At 36.7% G+C, this 24,132-nt stretch overlaps 4 protein-coding genes and 1 pseudogene across 5 annotated transcripts in view; all 5 read right to left on the reverse strand.

The window, feature by feature from the left end:
- The window catches only part of LOC116295227 (ATP-binding cassette sub-family C member 4-like), a 61,928-nt gene that overhangs the window by 15,153 nt on the left and 22,643 nt on the right, over positions 1-24,132 (reverse strand). The gene's annotated exons all lie outside the window — the stretch shown is intronic.
- Positions 8,779-9,917, reverse strand: LOC148913637 (QRFP-like peptide receptor). The gene has a single exon (XM_089025777.1). The coding sequence runs from the start codon at positions 9,856-9,858 to the stop codon at positions 8,779-8,781; it is 1,080 nt and encodes a 359-aa protein (XP_088881903.1). The 5' UTR covers positions 9,859-9,917.
- LOC116295225 (substance-P receptor-like) lies at positions 12,059-14,187 on the reverse strand. Its single transcript, XM_031702986.2, has one exon. The coding sequence runs from the start codon at positions 14,087-14,089 to the stop codon at positions 12,974-12,976; it is 1,116 nt and encodes a 371-aa protein (XP_031558846.1). The 5' UTR covers positions 14,090-14,187; the 3' UTR covers positions 12,059-12,973.
- Positions 14,851-18,993, reverse strand: LOC148913638 (QRFP-like peptide receptor; annotated as a pseudogene).
- On the reverse strand, positions 20,810-23,146 carry LOC116295224 (QRFP-like peptide receptor). The gene has a single exon (XM_031702985.1). The coding sequence runs from the start codon at positions 22,378-22,380 to the stop codon at positions 21,214-21,216; it is 1,167 nt and encodes a 388-aa protein (XP_031558845.1). The 5' UTR covers positions 22,381-23,146; the 3' UTR covers positions 20,810-21,213.

Consider the following 24,132-nt stretch of genomic DNA (forward strand, 5'->3'; position numbering starts at 1 on the left):
AAAAGCAATAGAAACTTTATTTATAGAGAGTAAACACTAAATAGTATACAATACTAAATAAACTCGTGGCAGTGAAGAACATTACAAGAAGAAATGACAAAATAATGGATAAACGAAGGAGACGATACCGGATGAATCAATGAACGAAAAAATGAAACGAAAGATTTGTTTATAAGCAATATTTGGACAGGGCAGCTAAGGCTGGTTTAAATGGAGGCCTGCACGTGTTAAAAACATTAATAATTCATGAAGGGAACATGATAGAAATCATGACCATGAAGGAGGTTTTACATCTCATCCCATCTCTCTAAATCCCACCATCCCTATTGTCATGTCCTCCAAATTGAGCTGCATTCCGACGTGCTGTATTTTCTATTTAGCTAATTATGGAGTTTTTTATTTCTAGTGTGGAAAGTATGGGAATTACGCGTGAAGTGAAAATCATTCAGGAGTTAATTACGCGGGCGCAAGGTCATTAAGGCACTTGAAAATCTGAAGACAAATTTGATATTTGCTGCGAGATTCTGACGATGGCCAACTGATACTACAAATGATTACATGCACCTGGATTTTGCGAAACTCTATAATACTGACCGCACGCCTTTGAAGTTTGCCTAAATAATAGAAACCAAATGAAGAAACCAAATGAACTTGAATGATCAACAGACCGAACCTTTTACTGACCGACCGCTCGATCGACTGAATTGAAAAACAGGGATACTCGACCAAGCAAACGAACAGGTGTTAACGACAGTGACCAGGGGAAAAAACAGGCAATAAATATAGCATTTATCAATTCTAATTAATATAGATATCCCTTTTTTGTGGGGTTACAAAAAAGTAAATATAAAACTACCAGAAATAAATAAATGAAATGTAATATTAGGAGGGGAGGAAAATACAATGGAGGAAATTCGTTTCCTGTTATATAAATGTTTTGTATAGTAACAGAACTAGGGGATTAGGGCAAAACAATTGTCATCTCACGGTACCCGATTTAGAGGGGAGGGATGGTGTTACCCGGTACCCACTACCTCTGATGGAAGCAAAATCTTAGATTTTGTCTCCAAATATCTCCAAAACTAAAAGCCAAATCACAGAAATGAATAGATTGTCTGTCTGCATGTATGCTAAAAAAAAAAACATATTTGCGTATAGAAATTGCCACTACAGACCCCCAGTATCAAGCATTTGAACAGGTCTCTGAGGGGGAGGGGGTATGTACCGATACCCACCACCTTAATTCATAAAATCGGGTCCCTATTTTGGACCATTGTTTTGACCTCGTCCTTAGAGGCTCTACTCTTAATGTCATAGTATTTAAAATGAAGTTAATGGTATATGAAATAAATGGAATATGGCATTGCCAGAAAAAATGGAAAATTACATTCTCATGTAACAAAGTACGAACAAATCCAGGAACTTTTACTTAATGGAAAGAATGAAATTCCTTAGTCTTAGTGTGAGTGTTAGTAATATATATAGTATAATTAGTATTATTTCAATGCAGTTTGAAAGTATACTTTTAAAAAATTACATATATGAGATATCCTATTTTTTGTATAGTTCAAGAATGGTCACTGACAATTAAAGAGTATGTCACTAAAATGGTTATTCCAACCAAACTAACTGACATAAAATTTCCAAACTACCTTAGAAAATTGCAAGAAGTTTTACAAACATGTGAAAGAAAAAAGTTTAAAATTACGAAATTAAAGAGAAAAAAATTTTAGCAATTCGACATTTTTCGTATCCTAATACCTGACTGATAAATGTATATATTACACAAAATGCAAATGCATTACTTGTTAAAAATCAATTTTCGATTTGGTATCCAAAGTTTTACTCTTTTTCTTTTCTTTCATTCTTTTTTCAAGGAGTATTGAGATGGGCAGGTGAAACCAAAGTGGGATAAAAATAGAATTAATTTTCTTTCATGGTTCATTAACCGATGTTGGAGACTGCAAGGCTGCTGCCTGTAATTGTAACTTCTTTAAGAACAATGAAAATACCTAACACAATAGATAGAACGACAATGGAGTGAAGTTATTAAAACCGTGAAATAGATATTAGACTAATACACTTTAGTAGACCCTACTTCCATTGTTTTCGTTTGTGCCTATTTGACTACTACACGTTGACTAGTATTTTTTTATTTCACGGGTTAAGAGCCTTCCCTCTAAGATACGATACATTTTCTAAAAAATACATTCCATCTACTGAGTACTATGTAGGTTCTATCTAAAAATTCCGTGTTTGAAATCGGCCACCGTGGCGGCTATGAAGTCACATAAAAACAAAAAAAATGGCGGGATCCCCAATACTAGGTATCAATGAACCTATTTTATTGACTGCCCTTTCAGCAACACTGAAAGAAATACCGTTTCTTTAGATTAAAACTGAAGCGGTGCAGCCTTTGTCGGCGTGGAGTTCAAATAAAAAGCTGAACTTTTGGACACTCTTTTTTTCCGGAATTAAAAACTATGCGGTCTTCCTTGTAATTGAATAAGATAGAAAGTTAATTTAAGGCTAACAATGAAATAAGAAATACATAGACAGTTCGACGTCTAGTCTTAAATACCAGGGTTTTTTCCATTTTTTTCTAGAAAGTTATCGCGATTTTTTCGAATTCGTACGGGCTTTCTTTTACAGAAGTGAACCCCAGACTGTAGAAGACACATAAAGTTTTTTTTTTTAAATTTCTTTCTTTTTTTAAATATATTTAAAGCTTTAACTAAAACTCATTTATTTACATCCATTCATCCCTTTTTCTTTGACCAACTGTGTTTAGAACAAGTGCGAGGTGTTAAGTATAAATTCAGGTGTGAACACTTTACACTTTCTTATAATGAAAATAAAAGAAAAAACCATCACTTATAACATAAGAAAGTTATCAATTTGATCTTGAATGGGAAACTATGAGGTCATCAGTCAAAAAATTGCCATTAGTTCAGTAAAAAACGAAGTTTTGTAAATCAGCCTACACTTCAGCGCTGAAGACAGGTGATATATTATTTATGTTATTTATTTTTGACCGACGGAAAAAGGAAAATCAATTAAAACTTTCTTTAGCGCATAGTTAAAAAAAAAAAAAAAAAAAAAAAAAGAAAGAAAGAAAGAAAGAACTGAGAACAACACCTTTTCAGTATTTGGAATTTAAATAAGATATAGTTTTAGCTAAAATTGAATAATATTCATCAAAGTAATTGAATACGTATATAACTGAAAAATTGAAAACGGCCCAAGGCAAACGCCTTTGTGACATTAGTAATCTATTGTAGATGAAAGTCCCATTAATTTTCTCTTTGATTAACGATTCTAGTTTGGATATTGGATTTTACTGTTTCGTTCAAAGCACAAATCCGCAGGAAACATCACAACAAAACTAAAGCAAAGTGTTAATGTCAACAGAAATCGTTGCTAAGTTCGATGTCAACACTACTTACCTATAAAAGGAAACGTCCAAGATTTAGAAACCTAGTCTTCGACACACGGCAAGATATGTAACTAAATCATTACTAGATTAGTATATTACGTAAATAATTACTAGATTGGTATATTACGTGCGGCAAGTTAAAGATGATCTCGGATCCAAGCGTCAATGTTACTTTGTTCAATACCTCGTTTGTGCCACGGCTACCACCACCATGGACCATCACCATCCCAGAGAGCCAGAGAATAGCATTTATAGTGTGTTACGTCTTGATTCTGGTCTTGTCTGTTGTAGGCAACACTTCCATTATTGCTATCGTTGCCAGAAATCCATCGATGCGAAGTACCATCAACTATCTGATCGCCAACATGGCTGCAACAGACTTGGTAGCATCAGTAGTCGTTACAGCACGTTTTTTCTCCATCTTCCATAATCTGTCCACGGAATTTGAAGTTTCGGGAGTTCTAGGAAACATGTTCTGTAAGTTAGCTCCTTACATTCGTGACGTCTCGATATCTGTGTCAATCCTTAGCATGGTAGCCATCGCAGTTGATAGGTTTAACGCTGTTGTTTTTCCAATGAGAGCAACACCTCGACTCCTAGACCTCCGTGTCCTCTTACCAATCATTTGGTGCCTTTCACTGGGGACATTTACAGTGCATTTGGTAAACTTTAAACTGATATCCCCTATCCAAGGGGTTTATATCTGTGTACCAGAATGGCCTACTGGAGTAGACCCAATAAAGGCCAGTACCATCTTTTTCTTGAGCATTTTCACTGTATTTTGGTTGGTACCGCTAACAACCATTGCCCTCTTGTACACCATTATTGCCCTAAAAATGAGATACCAGACAATTCCAGGACAGCAGTCATCAGATGCTGAACAAGCGAGGCGAAAACAAAACAAGAGCATCGCAAAAATGGCCTTTGCAATCGTAATTTTCTTCTTCTTGTTCTGGTTTCCGTATCACGTCTTCAATATCTTGGACCTTCTCGTTTGGAAAGGAAGAATCCCCAATGGGGTCGATCCTCATCTGTTCTTCATTCTTCGAGACACCGTAATCATGATCTCTTTCGTCAGTTTTGTAATCAACCCATACATTTGTTTTACGTTCAGTTCTAAATTTAGAAATTGCTGCAGGAATCTCTTCCCGTTTTCTCTCTGCTTCGCTACAAGGATTAGTCCTCTTGGCGTATCTTCCCAGGGGACTTCGAAGGGTACTTCGACAACGGGACAGCAAAAAATGGTCAGGTTTAACAGGACTACTACTTTACAGGCCCACCGCGAAAACACATCCAAGACTGAATCGCTTTAAGACTTTCATTAAATATTAGTCTACAGCAGATAGACAGCAGCACAAGGCGACCGTCAATTTTAAAAGTTCCACTTCACAGGTACACTATACGAGAACGTACACATCCAAGGCTGAATCGCTTTAAGACTTTTATATCGGATACTAGTCTACAACACATGGGCAGCAGCACAAGGCGATGGTCAGTTTTAACAGTACCACTTCGCAGGTACACTATACGAGAAAACATCCAAGACTGAATCGCTTTAAGACTTTTATATCGGATACTAGTCTACAAGACATGGGCAACAGCACAAGGCAATTTTAACAGTACCACTTCACAGGTACACTATACGAGACTGAATCGCTTTAAGACTATATTTGTCTACATCAGATGACATAGGTGCATGATGGCACAGACTTGACGGTAAAAAGTTTGTCTTCAGTTAATGACACAAATTTCATCGTGAAAAAAAGTATAATTTCATTTTAATGCAGTTTTCTTTTAGCCTCGCATCCGAGATCCCTGTTTTCACAGGACTCTATGACGATCTAATAGACAAATAGTATTCGAAGATTACTTTGATTAACATTCCAATAAAACTGTTAATTTCTTGAACCATTAGGTATCGAAAGAATTCTTGTGTTTTAGAACAGGTAATATAAATCAGTTGCCGACGGTAAAACCTGTAATCGAAAACCGCAAGAACATGAAATAGTCAACAGTGCGAAGTTATATTTATAGCAAACGATTTATCTTGGAACGCTCGCGTAAATGTGGTAGGTAAAAAAAGCATCCAAAAGGCTATATTTTAAAATTCAACCCAATAGACCTCATGTTCCTTTAAAGCATCTGTTTATTTTCGATGTTAGCTGTATAAGGTCAGTTTTGCGTTACGCCATACCTGTATTTTACTATTCTTTGCCAAATTATCTTAGACAAGACAAGACTTAGAGACCCAAAGAGAGCAGAATCTATCATATGTCCAAATCCAGATTATAATAGCACACTAGGTAAATTGAATATACCATATTTAGCTGATCACCATCAAGTAATATGTGAGACATTTGGCAGATTAAGATTCCCATTTTTCCTTCCCGCAAACGGCAAACGTGACCACGTTTTCATTGTTTCCCTACATTTCACTTTGCCTTTTGCAAACCTTCTTGACAAAGACACGTGTTCTTATTTTTATCCACTACTTGGAGATTTTTGCGATCCCTTTTCACTAATTTTAAAGAATTTTTTAATGGTCAACTGACGTTTCGCGGTTGCCGTAAACAAGAATCTCAAACTCTCTATTATTCGATTAAATTTTACGACATTCTGTTAATCAAAAAAGCGAGACGACGTATGAGCCTAAACATTTTAAGAGCTGGAAAATGAGACTATGAGCAGCCTCAATCTATTAAAACTTTTTCACACATTTTCATATTGCTCTAGCTAAGATTGTTCACGACTTTACAGTGAAACTACTCACTGCGCTGTTAGTTCCACTTGAGTTTAGAATTTTATCTGGAAATCTATGAGCGATTTATTAAAGACACGATAAAGATCATCGCCTCCAAAAATTATTGACTTCCATCAATGATTCCAAGTATAATTTCAGACGTCCTTTATAATGTACCTTCTTGGAAAACTAATAGATTTATGAATAATTTCAATGTACAGTCTTGTATTCGACTAAATACTATGTAGATGCTTAGAAAAAGCAGATGCACACATAAAAAACCCAGAAAATTAATGGGTGATAAAAAGATCATAGCAAAGCAATTTACGAGGTGACTGGACGGAACAAATTACACCATACGCCCAGCAAAGAAATGAAAGAGAAAAAAGTGTGTATATGTATATATATATAGACACATTAAAGCCGAAAACAACAATAAAAACAAAACGATCAATGCTTTTGAAAATAATTCCATTTTTTTGGTTAATGCTTTTTGTTGCAGAACAGTTATTAAAGTTTAGTTCCAGTACAGTTAAAACCCAAAGTCAGGTATTAAAATAATATTAACTCATATATAATATTTTCAAAGAAATTGACAAATATTTCAGTCAAAGAATCAGTTCTCATGAAAAAATATTATAAGAAATTCGATTTTTTAAACATTTACCAAGATTAATAGTGACAAAGTTTCTGGGTTCCATTCGAAGAATTCTCGTGGTAAAATGTTACGTAGTAATAAGAAATGTTCTGAAAGTTTACCAAGATTAATAGACAGTGATGTTAGTTTGTTTAAAGCGCCATCTTAAAACCCACCTTTTTAAATCAGCATTTTGATAGTTTTTTAGTATTTATCAATATATATTTATTCATCTTAGTTATATATATTATATTATATTATGTTATGTTATGTTATGTTATGTTATGTTATATTATATTATTATTGTAATGCGCGCATGATCATTGTATGGAATGAGCGCACAATAAGTGATTAAACTATTATTTATTATTATGGAGGTCGTGTGTTTTACTGAATTTCTTGTACAATTAGGGAAAAGTTACCCTGTTGGCAGAGCCTGCTTTTAATTTCTTCCTAGCGAGAGAACTTCCTAGCAGAAGTCGTGTAGTATTTTATTTGCGCATGCTCGGTGGTTGCTAAGAAACTGCCTTGTATGTATCTCAAGCCCAACCCTAGCTAATCCGTTTATAAACGGTTTCCGGTTCAACGGTGTATACGTACTCCTATTTGGAAATTTAGCGACTTTTCATGTCCTGTAGGTAGCGAACCAACGTGTCTTTACTATTTATGGAACTTTCTAAAACTTTCTTTACTTGCGAGTTGGTTTAAGTTGGTTTATTCTAGTTAAGAATATCTTGCGGTTCCTTAAAAGCGATTCTTCAAAAAATGTCGGCCAATTTGCTTCACAACGCGGACTAAATTCTGATCATCAAATACTTCTCCTAATACAGACTCGCGCGTCAAAACCTGTTTAAACCACAGGTAGCCCAAGCTTGGTTTCTGTGGTGTCCTGTTATAAGGAAATGTATGGGGATTCATCAAAAATTTCAATAAAATCATCTAAACGTGAAATTTTACCCGATCATTGAGAAATAGCACTTCTTTCGCTCTGCGTGGTTATTTTTTGAATTTACCCCGTTTTAACCACGCAGAGCGAAAGAAGTGCTATTTCTCAATGATCGGGTAAAATTCGAGGCTTTATTTTCACGTTTTTAAAAAAGGAGACTCTGCCAGCAGGGTAGGGGAAAATGCTACTAATTTTGGATGTCAATACTCCTGGCAGTAAGAGACGACCTAATTGCTTAGTAGAAGCAGATGTACACAGGAAAAACCGAGAAAATCGATAGGCAGTCATCGAGATACACCAGCGTATTTTATATAGAAAGACAAATTATTGTTATCCTTTTATTGAAACTTTTTGAGACTTCTAGTTGCAAACCCTTTTTGATGACCCGTTTTCATGCCTTGCCGGCAACCTTCACAAAAATGGTCTATTCTAGATGTTGAAAATATTCAGATTTTGCATGCGAGTATCCCTTTGGAAAATATGAAATTCAAATGTGATATTAACAGCTGCGTATTGTGGAGAGTACGTATTGTCTGGCCTTCATTAGTATAGGTAATAACACGGTTTCGAGTTCAATTTGTGATTAATTTGCACGAGTGTGTTTTTCGAAGAGTTGAAATTGCACGAGACCGTAGGTGGAGGTTTTCGAGAAAAAAGGGAAAACAAATTTGAGCTTCAGGGGCGATTCTCTCTATCAAATTATGGCTGTCACAGTTCTTTACTGCCTTCAGTGACCTCACTGGCATTTTAAAGGATTAATTGTGCATTCTTGGTAAGCGTATTGTCTGTCCTAATAGATCCATACTTCGATCCTCAGTGATTTCTAAAAATTCGTTTTCAACCTCTATGTCATCCATGTAGCTTATAAATGCATGATTAGTATAGGGCACACTAAAAGGCTTTATGAAAAACCGGTTGTTAGGTTCGTCTCGCTTCGATGCAAATGCTCGGCCACCTTTCAAGATGACACCAGAAACTGTAAAGGGGACTGTTTCACATACCACGACCCACGCGCGCCACTACCGACCGGAGGTCACAAGAATGGCCTCATTTGAAGTTACAATTCCTTCAGGAACAATTCTGACAGCACATAAAACAGAACATGGAAATGTCTTCCTGAAACCTTGTCTAAAGTTAGAACTAAAAATAAAACAAATGTACGGATTGATTACAAAAGTGACATTAGAAATGAAGATAAATGTTTCAGAAACTAATTTCAAGTGATCTACGGAAATCTCTTGAGAGAGCCATTGAGTAGCGAACAAATTCATGGTGTTTAGAATATGAAATGGAGTCCAACAAATGAAAAAGATGAAAACGATAGCGAAAGCCATTTTGGCGACCTTCTTATTCCTTTTTCTCCTATTTTTTTCTACTGAAGGTGTCTGTTCCCCGGGAATGGATTGGAATCTCATTTTTAAGGCTATAACACTGTACAAAACTGCGACAATTACAAATGGTACAGAGTAAAACGCCACTAAGTTGATAGTCACATAAAATATTTTGTGAGATCCCGGATGCCATGTTGGCATACAAATGTCAACTCCTTGAAGGGACAACAGTTTGTGGTTCAACAGTTGTACGAAAAAGAATCCGAGGGACAAAAACCATATCAATGGTAAAAGAATGCGAATGTCCAAAAGTCGAGGTGTTGCTCTTAATGGGAAAACAACAGCAAAAAGTCGATCAAATGCGATGGCTACCATGCTCTGTATGGACACAGATATCGAGACGTCACGAATGTAAGGGAATACCTTACACAAGAAGCTTCCAAGAATTCCAGACACTTTAAATTCCAGGGAGAGATTGTGTAAGACGGAGAAATACCATCCTGTAACGATCGCTGATGCTACCAAGTCTGTAGCTGCCATGTTGGCGATCAGATAGTTGATGGTACTTCGCATTGATGGATTTCTGGCAACAATAGCAATAATGGAAGTATTGCCTAGCAGAGACAAGACCAAAATCAAAGCGTAACACACTATGAATGTTATTCTCTGACTCTCTGGAATGGTGATGATCCACCTCTGCTGTAGTACAAACGATGAATTTATTGAGGTTTCATTGAGGCTCAAGTTTGCTGGAAGGTGCATATCCATCCCGAAAAAAAACACCAAGGTTCTCAATAATCTCTAGCGCTTGTATTATTGTTGCTCGTCAAAACTCTGACTGAAAAAGATGGTCAACAGAATTCCAATTTTGTTTCTCGGTTAAGTGCTAAATGATTTGCTAATGTTTACAAAAGCTTCCTTTTAAGGGTGATGCTTTCAACACTAACATCAATTCCAAAAACTCATTTATCAGTTAAGTAAACGTTGTCTACTCTCAAATTAAGACAATTCACACTTAGTGATACATGATTGATAGCGCATCATATTTTCGATTTATCTGAACGCTTTCCAATATCATTTTAATTAAAGGGGCACTTTGATGAAAACGCCCCATTTTTTCAAAGTCCGAATAATTGAAGTATTTGTGGATAATTTGACTCAATTATGATTATGTAAACCAGATTAGTGAAAATTTTCGCCTGGGAGCCACTTGCAGTTGAGAGATTTTGGATTAAAAGAGAAAAGAACAATAGGGCTGAGTAAATGACGTCATTTCCTAGCTTTTTTTTTTTTTTTTTTTGCTGCATAAAATTGATAATTTTTATCCGACACATTTTACTGTGAAGAAAATATGTTGCTTGGCTACTATGGGGCCATACAGATACGTTTAACTAAGTTTAAAGTCAATTTTTATACATTTTCATCCAAGCGCCCCTTTAACATGACTCCAACACATATGCGAGTATCGCGTAAAAAACACTCGGATATTTCTGGATTAAGAACATTTAGTAGCTCAAACATATAGGCTTTTAACGGTGAATTGAATTCGCAATTTTATTTTTATGCTATTTTTATTTTATAAAATTCATGCATATCACTGAATAAGTAATCTCCTTTGGGATTTCGTGGCCACTTTGAATAGTGATAATGATGATAGTGACAGCGATGATGATGTTGATGGTAATAATCATAGTGACGATGTCGATTGTAATGACAGTTAACGGTTGTTCACGGTTATAAAAGATTTCGTGGCCACTTTGAATAGTGATAATGATGATAGTGACAGCGATGATGATGTTGATGGTAATAATCATAGTGATGACGTCGATTGTAATGACAGTTAACGGTTGTTGACGGTTATAAAAGTGCTGATTATAATGGAGGTGGTGGTAATATTGGTCGAGTGGCAATGACGATAGTAATGACGGTGGTGGCGCTGATGTTGATGGCAATGATAGTGATGGCAATAGACCCTCTTCGAGTTCCAAATTACCGCTGTGTTTCTTGATTACAGACTCATTTGCTCAGGGTTAGCCTCGATTTTGTGAAGAATATTCACGTGTTCCAGTCAAGGTCCATCAAGTTTCAAAGTGTTCGTATTGTTGAAGTTGTGCATTCTTTACTTTACCGTTGGTATTTGCGAGTAATTAGACACTGATTCGAGGCTAAGCCTGAGTAAATGAGTCTGTAATCAAGAAACACAGCGGTAATTTGGAATTCGAAAAGGGTCTATTTCGATGTCGATGGATATTAATAGGGAATGATGATAGAAGTCATTGATATCGGATGTTGAAAACGTGCGTGGGTTGTTTTCTGAATGAAAGTTTAGATCAAACGAATTCCGTTCGCATGACACTATGCCATTTTCATCACTAAAGTTGTAAAAAATTCATGTAAGAGACGCAATAAACTCTACTCACATATTTATGCTGAGTTCAGGGTTCGAAAATGAGATACAAAGTTAGGTTTCGAGTTAAAAAATGGTAAACATAAAGGTAAAACCTAAAAGGACGATATGTGATGCTTTTCAGCCACCCCCCCCCCCCCCCCTTGAAAACATTCTGCACCCTGCCATTCTGGAACCACTGAGTGAAAATGGATATGCAGACGAGTTGAAAATGTTCAAAGAAAGTATCCTCATTAAGAAATGAAGATGGCTGACAATGAAATGGTAACACTCGAGGAATATTGTCATTTTGTCTGAATCCACGCCAAAAACCCCAAAAAAGATAATAAGCGCGTGAATTTACGTCAACTTCGGTTAAATAGGGAATACAATTTCTTCCTACCTATATTTACTGTTCTCCAAGGCAGGTGCCTTTTTTGTTTATTCATGCTATTTCCTTATTCTACTAAGACTAAGTTCCTTAATCCCTTTAAAAAATGGACAAATCGCACACAAGAATAAGGAATACTTCTGCCAAACTTGGTTGGAATATCATACATAGGTCAAATTAGTCTCGTTTTATTTGCTGCAAAAAAAGGATTTACATGCCACACTGTCTTAAGCCGGTATTTTTATTGCAAAGTTTAAAATTTCCCGATGGTTCATTTTAGTTAAGAACCAAAATTCCTAGCAAGGCTTTTACTAAGATCTTTCGACGTTTCTGACCATTTTCTTTAACAAAAAAATAGCATAATCTATGCATAAAGCGTACAGTTTTCAGTCAACTTAGGGTTTCTCATGATCACACCTTTTGCAGCTGGCACTTTTGTTCATTAAATATTATTTACATTTTTTTCGTGACTGCACTTCAATTTGTGGAGTTTTTACCCCAAGCTGTCACATCTCGTATCGGTTACAATGTCTATACAGTGTCTATACACTGTCAAAGGCGCTATACAATGCGTTTTTCATTCGCCATTCAGATAACGAAGAATATGAGGGCGAATAATTGTTTTAGTATTTTGAACACAAGTGAATATATTAAGTAATGGAGAGAGAGTTTTTTTTCAATGTTACTTATCTCTGCAAGCGGCACAAATCGACAAGGTAGCGCGCTATATTGTAGGTATATATATATTGCGACCTATAGGTGAATATAGCAGCATAAGACGTAATAAACTGTGATCAATGAGCGCGCCGAATTTATTATATTCACTTGTGTAAAAATACTAAAAGTTATTACCAGTTCTTCGTGCGCCGCTACGTGCCAAGTATATTTCACAGATCTGATCTCTACTCTCTTCGTCCAGAATACACAGATATATAAGATGCAGTTTTGAACCTGCTTAGGCCATTCTAAATGCGCTTTATCAAAGTGGTATTTAGCATTCTATCCACTGATTGATAGCATATTATACAGATATATAAGATGCAGTTTTGAACCTGCTTAGGCCATTCTAAATGCGCTCTTTATTAAAGTGGTATTTAGCACTAACTCTACTGGCTGATGAAGTACATCTCCGTCTGTTGCACGCGATTCGTTGCTGACCTTTGCGAAGTGTCATCCAACGAGCCGATTCTTGTCGCAAAGAACAACGAAAATGGAAAAAGGTTTCGAAGGGACTTTCTATAGTTTGAACTAAACACAAAACAAATGTAGGGATTGATGATCAAACTTACGTAGGATACTAGAATGATTATGTCATAAATGAGACCAAAGTGACGACGAATAACTTGCGGGACATTTCCATTCCAAACAAATCCCAAAAGAAAATTAAAAACATGATAGGGAAACCAACAGACAAAAAAGCAAAAAACAATGCTGACAGCCATTTTGATGACATTCTTGTTGCGTTTTCGTCGCCTGGTTTCGGAAGAGGACGACTGTTCACCAGGTACAACCTGTCGTCTAATCTTCAAGGCAATAACAGCATAAACAAAGCTTACGACCAAAAGAGGTAACAGAAAGAGGAAAGTTACAGTTGTAAAGTAAAATATATTATCTGCTTTTCTACCATCGACACCAGACGGCCATATGAAATAACAAAATTCTACCCCATATATTGATATGAGTTTATAAGTTACTAGCTCCACAGAAAAATATCCCAGAGCTATGAACCAGATGGCTGGTAAAAGTACACGAATGCCAAGAATTCGAGGTGTTGGCCTCATTGGGAAAACAACAGCGAAGAACCGATCAAATGCGATGGCTGCCATGCTCTGGATTGACACTGCTATCGAAACGTCACGAATATATGGACAAAGCTTGCACATCATGTTCCCAAAAACTCCATGAGCTGCCCATGCCTTAGAAAGGTTGTGCATGACGGAGAAAAGACGTGCCGTGACGACCACTGATGCTGCCAAGTCTGTTGCAGCCATGTTTGCGATCAGATAGTTGATGGTACTTCGCATCGATAGATTTCTGGCAACAATAGCAATAATGGAAGTATTGCCTACAACGGACAAGACCAGAATCAAGGTGTAAGATAAAATAAACGATATTCTGTAGCTGTCTGGTATGTTCAAGATCCATGGCGGTGTAAATTGCTGATGTGGAAAAGACGAATTAAAGGTTGAGTTGGGTTGAAGACTTGAATTCGTATTAGACATACCCGTAAAAAGATAGTGATTTGAGAGATTAGTATTCGAACTTTATCTAACTATGTCTGCCTCAAGAGTTATCCTTCTGCATGCGTAGCACAATGATTATGACCGAACAGAATGCGTATATGAATAACTTCTGTGCACACACACTTTGCAAACCTTCCCGTATCCAAATGGACAAGCTGTCACCAAGAGCCAACAATATTGTCCATGGTTTCACCAATTAAGTCCATTAAAATCTTCGATTCAAAAATATTTTGATCATTGAGAAAAAGCCATTACTATCTATTAAAGTTCCCTTTGTATCCACTTTTAAGGAAATAAGTAAGTGTGAGTGAGGAAATGTCGGCTATTTGTTGCAAGCAATTATGAAATTCTTGCTTAGTAAATTACACAGACTGTAACGCCGCCGTGGTCAGATAAACAGTTACATTTACACAGCTAGCGCTCTGTATTATTAGAAGCAGAAATCCTCGTAAAATTGTATAGCTTTAATTTATTTTTGGTCATCTTGCCAAAGATTTTTGACGGCTTTTGTTACGACTCTTTACACAGCCCAAGCATTCGCCTTTAATGGTCTTGCCGTGATTCATAAGCTGCTCTTTATATTACAGAATTCATTAGAAAGAGCAAACTCAGAAGAAAAAACAGTTTTTCTGGGAAACTAGTGTTTACGTACTGTAGATATTTGAAGGTGCAGCCAGCTTTTTTTTTTTAAATTTGGGAAAATTTCGTCCAATGAAGAGTGTGCGGTAATAGTCCACTTTATTGCTTAATAACGAGCTTTAAACAGCTTATGGGCTGTAACATTTAATAGTACTATCTATTTTCTCTACACGAGTATTTATTTGGTGCATCCACCTTTTTAGTGGCATGTAGAAAATTACTGTACCGTCAAGTTCGTTGACTAAAATGCCGGCCACTTCTTTCGGCCATGAGAATGTGATGTCATATCCCCGCCATGTTGGTTGACTTGAACAAAAGATTTGTTCTTGGTTTCTTTTCTAATGTCCTATTATTGTCCTGTACTTTTCCTTTGTCCTATTTAGAAGGGGAACACCCGACTGCAAATACACCGATCCCGCATTTATTGTTTTCTACCTCTCCTTAGTTACTGTTGCTACGTGGGACAAACTCAAATGCTAAGGTGTTTGACAACAATTGTTTCGCCTTCAGATGTGTTTCTAATATAAAGTATTTTTTTAAATAATCTTTATTCAAGTTTTACATTGAGGACTACATTTACAGTGCATATGAAGATTTAGCATATACCAACTTGTCGTTTTGCTACAATTTCCTATGAGGAAATTGAAAAAATGAAAGTAACTGCCATTCCTATCAATACTAAAAAGGCAACGAAGTATGGCCTAAAAGTTTTGCTAAAAGTTTAAGTTTCTGTTTGTATGTTTTTTATTGAATTATTGTATATAAAAATAAGTTACTCTGTACACAAGTTGGTATATGGGACTCGCGTCTCGGTAAATATTCCACGATATTCACTTCGCCTTCGGCGAATAATTGCTAATTATACAATATATGGTACATAAAGTTTATACTATTACAAAATGCAATACAATAGAGCCGGAGCATGTTACGTAATTGCCGCCATCCTGGTTGACAAAAACGAAGCGTTCCTCATTAGCTTGTCTTGTTAGATCAACCAACATGGCGGCTATTTCATTGTTATTTATATCTCAAGGGATTTTGAGTCACAAGGTTGAACACCCTCTATCAGCTAAGTCCGATATAAAATGACAATACAAACAAATACCATATATTCCATTCGTTACGTTTAATTTTAAAGGTTATAAATAGTTTTAATTTGGAATAAATAGTTTTGGGGACAAATGAGTTTCTCAAGATTTATTGTAAATAATATAATGCTTTAGATAGAGAAGAAAGTGATTGATCAAAAGCAGCATTTTATTTATTGCTATATACTCTATACTATTTCCCAAAAAGATTCCAAACATCAAATCTTCCGTCTTTTGATAGGCAATACGGAGTAGATACCGATTGCTGAAAATTATAAATGCGTGTCTTAGAATCAATCCATTTTAAAGGTACATTAAGAAAAAACATTAATAAAATAATTGGGATACTACGCGCGCTATGATTGGTCGAAAACCATGTTTGATGAGAGTATCAAAACATGCTACCGTCATTTTTAATCTCATTGGTCAGTTTGAATAAGACTGCACGTAGGGAGAATTTACCTAACTTTGCTTTTTTTCGATCTTTTTTCGCGTTTGTTATTTTATAAAACAAATCAAAAACAGTTTTCTGTGTTTGATACTCTGATCAAAACACTTGGGATGTTGAGAGAACACTCGAGAAGCTGGAAACCACTCCGCTACGCGTCGTAGTTTCCTACGCTCCTCTCGTGTTCTCCCAACATCCCGCGTGTTTTGTTAAATCAAGGATAAAATTTTATTTTCAAAATCACTTATGTGTGAACAGTGTAGTAGTGTGGTTGCAGTATTTTTGTGTGTGGTTTTCTCTTTTCAGAGAAATAAGCATTTGAAATATCAATATGCAAATAAGATGACGTAAATTCAAGAATGGGTTACATTTTGCAGTGTGATTTACGACAAGTGTTCTGAAGTGAAATAACCTAAAAGTGTACAAAGTCATATATTTCAGTTATAAGGATGATTTGCAAATGAAAAAACAGCAGTACTTTCCACAACAGCATTTTTGTATAATAAACTAGTCTTGAATTTACGTCATCTCATTTGCATATCGATATTTCAAATGTTTATATCTCCTACGGCTACGCCTCGTGGTTTTAAACCCGATAAAACACTCCTGCTCGTTTATTAAACAGCACTTAAACTATAAACTGGCTTATTAGAGTTTGTTCGTCGGACATTTAGTATTTCATTGGGAAACTACCCAGTGTTTGGGTGGACACTCAAGAATAGCAAGGATGCATCGGTCTATTATGGAAATAAACTTAGTCATTGACGTTGTACATTACCGTACTTTGTTGTACGCGATTGCTTTGAGCTCCTTCCTCGAGATTCTCCACTCTACTCACAAAAAACAAACAGCATGGAAAAAGATTGCGAACGCCTTTTCTAAAGTTCGAACTAAACCCAAGACAAATGAATGCATTGGTGGTCAAGCTTACGTAAGAAATAAAAATAAGGACTTCTGATATCAGATCATAGTGAGGAAGAACACTCGATGGAATTTTCCACTGCCAAACGAAAATATCAAAACTTACGAAAATTTGAATGGGCGTCCAACAAGCAAAAAATCCAAAAACTATTGTCAAGGACAACTTTATGACTTTATTGTTTCGTTTTCGGCGTCTATTTTCTGCTGCAGAATTCTGTTGACCTGGAATGTTCTGGCGTTTTATTTTGAAGGCAATGATTGAGTATAAGATTGTGACGACCAACAATGGAAGCAGAAAGAAAAAATGAAGAAATACTGCATGGTAAATAATTATAGCCTTTTGTTCATCGATTCCCAAAGGCCATGAATTGTAGCACCAATCTCCGTCAGGAAAAGAAACGAGGTTGTAGTTCACCAGATGCACAGAAAAAAATCAGAGCTACAAGCCAAATGGCTGGTAAGAGGACACGGAGGTAAAGAAGTCGAGGTGTTGCTCTCATTGGGAAAACAACGGCAAAAAAACGATCAAACGCAATGGCGACCATGCTGAGGATTGACACAGCAATTGAGACATCACGAATGAAGGGACATAGCTTACAGAGAATGTTCCCAGCAACTCCAGGAACTTCCCATTTCTTAGATAAATTGTGCATGACGGATAAAAATCGCCCTATAACAACCACTGATGCGACCAAGTCTGTTGCAGCCATGTTGGCGATCAGATAGTTGATGGTACTTCGCATCGATGGATTTCTGGCAAGAATAGCAATAATGGAAGTATTACCTAGCACAGACAAGACCAGAATTAAAGCGTAACAAACTGTGAATGTTATTCTCTGGCTCTCTGGGATGAACGATGGCGGTTTTAATTGCTGTGGTAGTGACGATGCATTGACGAAGCTTTCGTTGAGACTTTGAGTTGTTGGAAGAGACATCATCTGAAGAACGTTACACGATACACTGGCAGAATAAGTTTCAGTTTCAGACCAACCTCGTATTTATGTCGGTTTCATAAATTACTTCTAGCGCGCAAATAAAATTAGACCTTTAAAGAATCGAGCAGAATTGACATATGTATATACCGTAAAACAGGTGAAAAAGATCTACAATAAGCACCTTGAGCTACTGCGTAAATATTAAAGTGCCTATCACCCTTCTTGACAATATTCACAGTATTGATTCTACATGGGGTAAGATGTGGAATAACCCGAAAGAAAGTATAGTTTGAGTGCGGCTTCTTGAAGTTATAAAGGTTTTTCCATGCCATGTAGAAAATGGCTACCATGCTCTGGATTAATACGGCCATCGAGACATCGCGAATGTAGGGACATATTTTACAGAACAAGTTTCCAAAAAATTCCAGGAACTTGCCATTCATGTGAAAGATTGTGAAAGATGGAGAAATACCATCCAGTGAGGACCACTGATACTGCCAGGTCTGTTGCAGCCATATAGGCGATCAGATAGCTGATGGTACTTCGCATCGATGGATTTCTGGCAACGATAGCAATAATGGAAGTATTGCCTACGACAGACAAGACCAGAATTACCGCGTAAGACAATAAGAATGATATTTTCTGACTTTCTGGGATGATGATGATCCATGACTCGTTGCTTGTTGCTGTTGTAGAACCGATGAATTGAAGAATGACTGTTTAGACTTGAATTCATGATTGAGAATAACAAATCTTGAAAAGAGTAACAGGAAAGCTCCTTATATAATGATCAGATGATCTTGTGCACGCTCAATTATGCTTCAATCTCTTAAATCATCGCGATGCAGTGCCTTTATTTATACCTTTCCCTTTGAAGATGTGATCAGGCAAGCGACCATTTGACATCTGTGTCTATATATTTCTAATTTGCGTCAGACAAAACGTGCAAAAAATTTTCTTTCGGTATACATCCTAAATCCCATAAATACACTCGAATCATAATGTCAAGACTGTTGATTTGAGACTGGTATTGAAATAAAATCATGTCTACTTTCTACATTGCTACTTTCCAGAGTCAAATACCTTTTATTGTCATTTGCTTTATATCTTATCTATATCAAAATAAATTTCCACAGAAAGAGCTTTTTAGATGAAAGGATGTAACTATACCTTTCGCAGTTTATTATTATGATATTCAACATTCAGGACGATATTACGAAAATCCGTCGCTTTTATCTTTCAAGTATAGTAAATGATCATGAAGGAAGAAGAACAGTTGTTTCTCTTTCATTTAGTCCACGTCTAAACTAATGCATTTTGGCCAAACGCTCCGTTTTCGTCTAACCGTAAATGCATCGAAAGCCTTCGCGTTCACACTTCTCACTATATGCATCTGTCTTAAAATGTTACCACCTTGGAGAGCGTTTTCAAATGCGTTTTTTAATCGTCTTAGTGTATTTTTCTTTTGTGTGTGTGTTAAATCTAGGAGTTGGTCTTCAGTTGTGGAGGGAGGAAAAACGGTGAACTCAAGAAGATAATAAAGCTATTCAACTATACTTTGATTCAGTGTCTCAGAAATGTTGAAGCAGTCTTGCTGCCATCATGAACATCAATAGATTTAAAAGTAAGTTGTCGAGAAATTAGCAGACGATAAAATTGATAAAAATTCTACACTTGTCGAAACATGTCTTTAACAAAATTCAAAAGAGTAGGGATTTTTTTTCAAAATTATCAAAAACAGTTGGCGGAGTCCGGACGGAGAAAAAAAAAAAAAAAAAAAAAAAAGTACAAGCAACGACCAAACAGAAGGGCAATAACTAAATAACACTGCTTTTCTGATCAAACAGATCTATTTACACTGGGATGAAATTTGTTTCCTAAATATTTCATAACATTTTGGTCATAAAATTGTCATGTTCATCAGATAAGACATGTAGCTTTGCACGACACTACAGCACGTTTTTTAAGAATTTAGAAGAGCTTGAGTGAGAAAACAAATCTTCGTTTTTCTCCGAGTATAGAAAACATTTCGCGAGTGTACTTTTATGAGACCAAGATACTGTATTAACAAACACAATGTGAAAGAATTAGCCTTAAGTTTCAAGCATGGACACTAAGTTTTCGAATTTTGTGAAGTCCATTTATCAGGCATGTTAGAAAGGCAAACTTGCATATATTTTTATCAAGGAGACGTTTTGGCTAATTTGCATAAGGACTTAGAGCATGCGCAGACGTTTTACACTCGTGTCGTTTTGCACGAATAAGTGCTGGTAGCCATTTTAGCTGACGTAGAACAAAAGCGACTGGTTTGAAAGTAGGGGGGGGGGGGGGGGGGGGGGCAGTGTCCATAAATATTCAATTATCAAAAAGTAAAATGAACAGGTGACCCACCCCTTGTTAAAATTCAAATATATATTCCAAAAGTTTGACTTGAAAACTGATAACGGCTAAATACTCTATAGAGAAATACATGCGTAATAGGTAAATTACGAGCCTTATATGAAACGACTGAATAAGAGTGCCCTAAAAACCTTTCACAACTTCAAGTCACGTAAAAATTGAGAAATAAGTTTATAGAGAAATACGTTTTTATATTGGTTTTATCACCGGAGACTGATTTAACGGAAAGCTAAAACCGTTTTAAACATAGATTACGTGGAGAGAAGTAAAAAATGAGATTTGAATGAGATCTTAAATCTAGCAAAAAAGCTTGAAGCCGAAGAATCTATAGTGCCTTTTAATTAAAGCACAAGGAATCAACAAAAATACACAAAAAATCCAGATGTTTTCCCTATGTAGTATACACTAATTTGATGACAGTCTTTAAGGGATTCAGTCTTGGATGTGTTCTTGTATAGTGGACTTCTGAAGTGTTCTTGTTAAAACTGACCATCGCCTTGCGTTGTTGTGCTGTCCATATGTTGTAAACAATAATTTGATGATATTCTTAAAGTGATTCATTCTTGGATGTGTTCTTGTATAGTAGACTTCTGAAGTGTCTTGTTAAAACTGACCATCGCCTTTGTGTTGCTGTGTTGTCCATACGTTGTAGATTAGTATATGATGATAGTCTTAACGCGAATCAGTCTTGGATTTGTTTTCGCGGTGAGCCTGTGAAGTAGTCCTGTTAAACCTGACCATTTTTTGCTGTCCCGTTGTCGAAGTACCATTCGAAGTCCACTGGGAAGATACGCCAAGAGGACTAATCCTCGTAGCGAAGCAGAGAGAAAACGGGAAGAGATTCCTGAAGCATTTTCTAAGTTTAGAACTGAACGTAAGGCAAACATAAGGGTTGACTACAAAACTGACGTAAGATATCATGGTTGTGGTGTCATGAAAAGTAACCAACAGATGAGGATCTACACCGTTGGGGATGCTTCCTTTCCAAACGACAAGCTTCAAGATAGAAATAGTGTGAAACGGAAACCAGCACAAGAAAAAGAAAAACACGATTGCAAAGGCCATTTTTGCGATACTCTTGTTTCGTTTTCGCCTCGCTTGTTCAGCATCTGATGACTGTTGTCCTGGAATTGTCTGGTGCCTCATTTTTAGGGCAATAATGGTGTACAAGATGGCAATGGTTGTTAGCGGTACCAACCAAAATACAGTGAAAATGCTCAAGTAAAATATGGTACTGGCCTTGATTGAGTCTACTCCAGTAGGCCATTCTTGGATACAAACATCAACGCCTTGGATAGGGGATATCAGTTTGAAGTTTACCAAATGCACTGTAAATGTCCCCAGTGAAAGGCACCAAATGATTGGTAAGAGGACACGGAGGTCTAGAAGCCGAGGTGTTCGTGTCATTGGGAAAACAACAGCGTAAAACCTATCAACTGCGATGGCTACTATGCTGAGGATTGACACAGATATCGAGATGTCTTGAATGTAAGGAGCTAACCTACAGAACATGTTCCCTAAAACTCCCGAAACTTCAAATTCCATGGACAGATTATGGAAGATTGAGAAAACACGTGCTGTAACGACTACTGATGCTGCTAAGTCTGATGCAGCCATGTTGGCAATCAGATAGTTGATAGTACTTCGCAGCGATGGATTTCTGGCAACAATAGCAATAATGGAAGTATTACCTACAACAGACCAAACCAGAATCAAGGCGTAACACACTATGAATGTTATTCTCTGACTCTCTGGGATGGTGATGATCCATGGTGGTGGTTGCCGTGGCACAAACGAGGTATTGAAGAAAGTAACGTTGACGCTTGGATCCGAGATCATCTTTAACTTGCCGCACGTAATATACCAGTCTAGTTATGATCTAGTTAGATATGTCATGTGTCGAAGACTATATTTTTCTGAACCTTGGACGTTCCCTTTTATAGATAGGTAGTGTCGACAACTAACTTAGCAACAAGCTCCTTTGACTAGACCAAATATTGACTATTATTGCTGTTTCCTGTTTCCCGCGATTTGTGCTGTGAAAGAAACAGTGATTAAAACTCACTCTTCTTCAGTCGTTTCATACAAGGCTCGTAATTTACCTATTACGCATGTTCCTATATGATTTCCGAGCCCATCCCACACGGCTTACTGCTTCATCTATCAGTGATTAAAACTGTTCATCAAACAGAAAAGCCATAAACATTTCCTCAACAATAAATAACCCTCGGACGTCAACTCTTAAACGCATGTGCCTTTGTTTCTTTCCTTTAAAAAACTGTGCGCTGAGGGAAGTTTCAATCAGTTATCCTTTTTTCCTCGATCTAAGGTAAATGACATCCGTAATATGACCTATCATTAACGTTGTGCGTAGCGTTAGTGTAAGCTGATTAAGACATCTTCGTTTTTCTGAAGTAGAGGCGAAAGTTTCCCACCAAAGATGAATATTTTGTGAATGGTTTGAAGAGCTACGATGGGAGTTAGAACCGCTGTTCTTAAGTATGGTTGCACAGGTTCTCCTTCCGGATTCTGTTTAAATTTAACATATTTGGAACATCGAAAGTGTCAAATGTTTGCCTGAAGAAACACCTCGCTCTGCAGCTCACTTCAGTTGATCAAAGAAAAATACGTCTTTGTCGATTGCGTCTCAATCATTAATCCATTAATGAAATGACGGCAAACGGTCTTGACATGTTTGTCCGTTCGTCAGAGAAAAATATGATAGATTAAAAGATTGAGTTTTAGATTAAGCTTTTTAATTTCAAAAAATGGAAAACCCGTTGCTTTTATCTCTCTGACACATGATAAATGGAGTGAGTAGAGAAGTTGACTTTTATTTGTGGAGGGAGAAAAAACGTTGAACCCTGAGAACAACCCTTAAGAGGACGGCAACATACAAGCAATACTGGATCATACTTTGATTTGTTAACAGAAGTTGTTTGACAACCTCCATGATATCTTAGGGACTGTTTGTTCATTTATTTATAGGAACCTCATGAAATTTTGAGTGGCGCTGCAAAGGGGTGTCTTGAAATAATAGTTATATTTATAGTAGAGCCTTCAAAATTGGAAATAAAGAAGGGAGTCCGGGGGAAAAAAGAGGTCATTGATACTAAAGGGAGTTCGGAGAAAAAATTGAATTTTGCTATTTCTGATCTCATTCTACGTGATCAAACATGGAAAAGCTGTTTCCTAGTATTTGCTCATCAGCTCATACATGTAGTTTTGCACGAATACGTGATAGCAGCCGACCTTGATGACGTAGAACAACGTTTTGGAGTATGTACGAAGCAAGTTCGTCTGGCACTGCTTTATCGTTGACTTAATTTTCTCTGTAGTCAAGTGTTATACAGGGGAAGAGGGGTGGGGGGAGATTTAGGAGGCCCCCTGAGTTTGATTGCATTTGTGCCAAGAACGCAGGAAATATCCCCAAAACGAAAGAAATGGTTTCTGGAATCCATATTTTAAGAATTCTTCTTGGAAGTATGCGCCCAGACCTTGTCTTGTTTCGTTTTGCTTAATAAGCGGGGAGATTAGTCTAATGCCAAATCCCCCCCCCCCCTCCTCCCCTCCTTCACATATTCTTTGATT

This window comes from Actinia tenebrosa, unplaced genomic scaffold (assembly GCF_029948245.1).
Source record: "Actinia tenebrosa isolate PJP-AT-01 unplaced genomic scaffold, QUT_ActTen_1.0 PGA_scaffold0__85_contigs__length_37466705, whole genome shotgun sequence".
Classification (NCBI taxonomy): Eukaryota; Metazoa; Cnidaria; class Anthozoa; order Actiniaria; family Actiniidae; genus Actinia; species Actinia tenebrosa.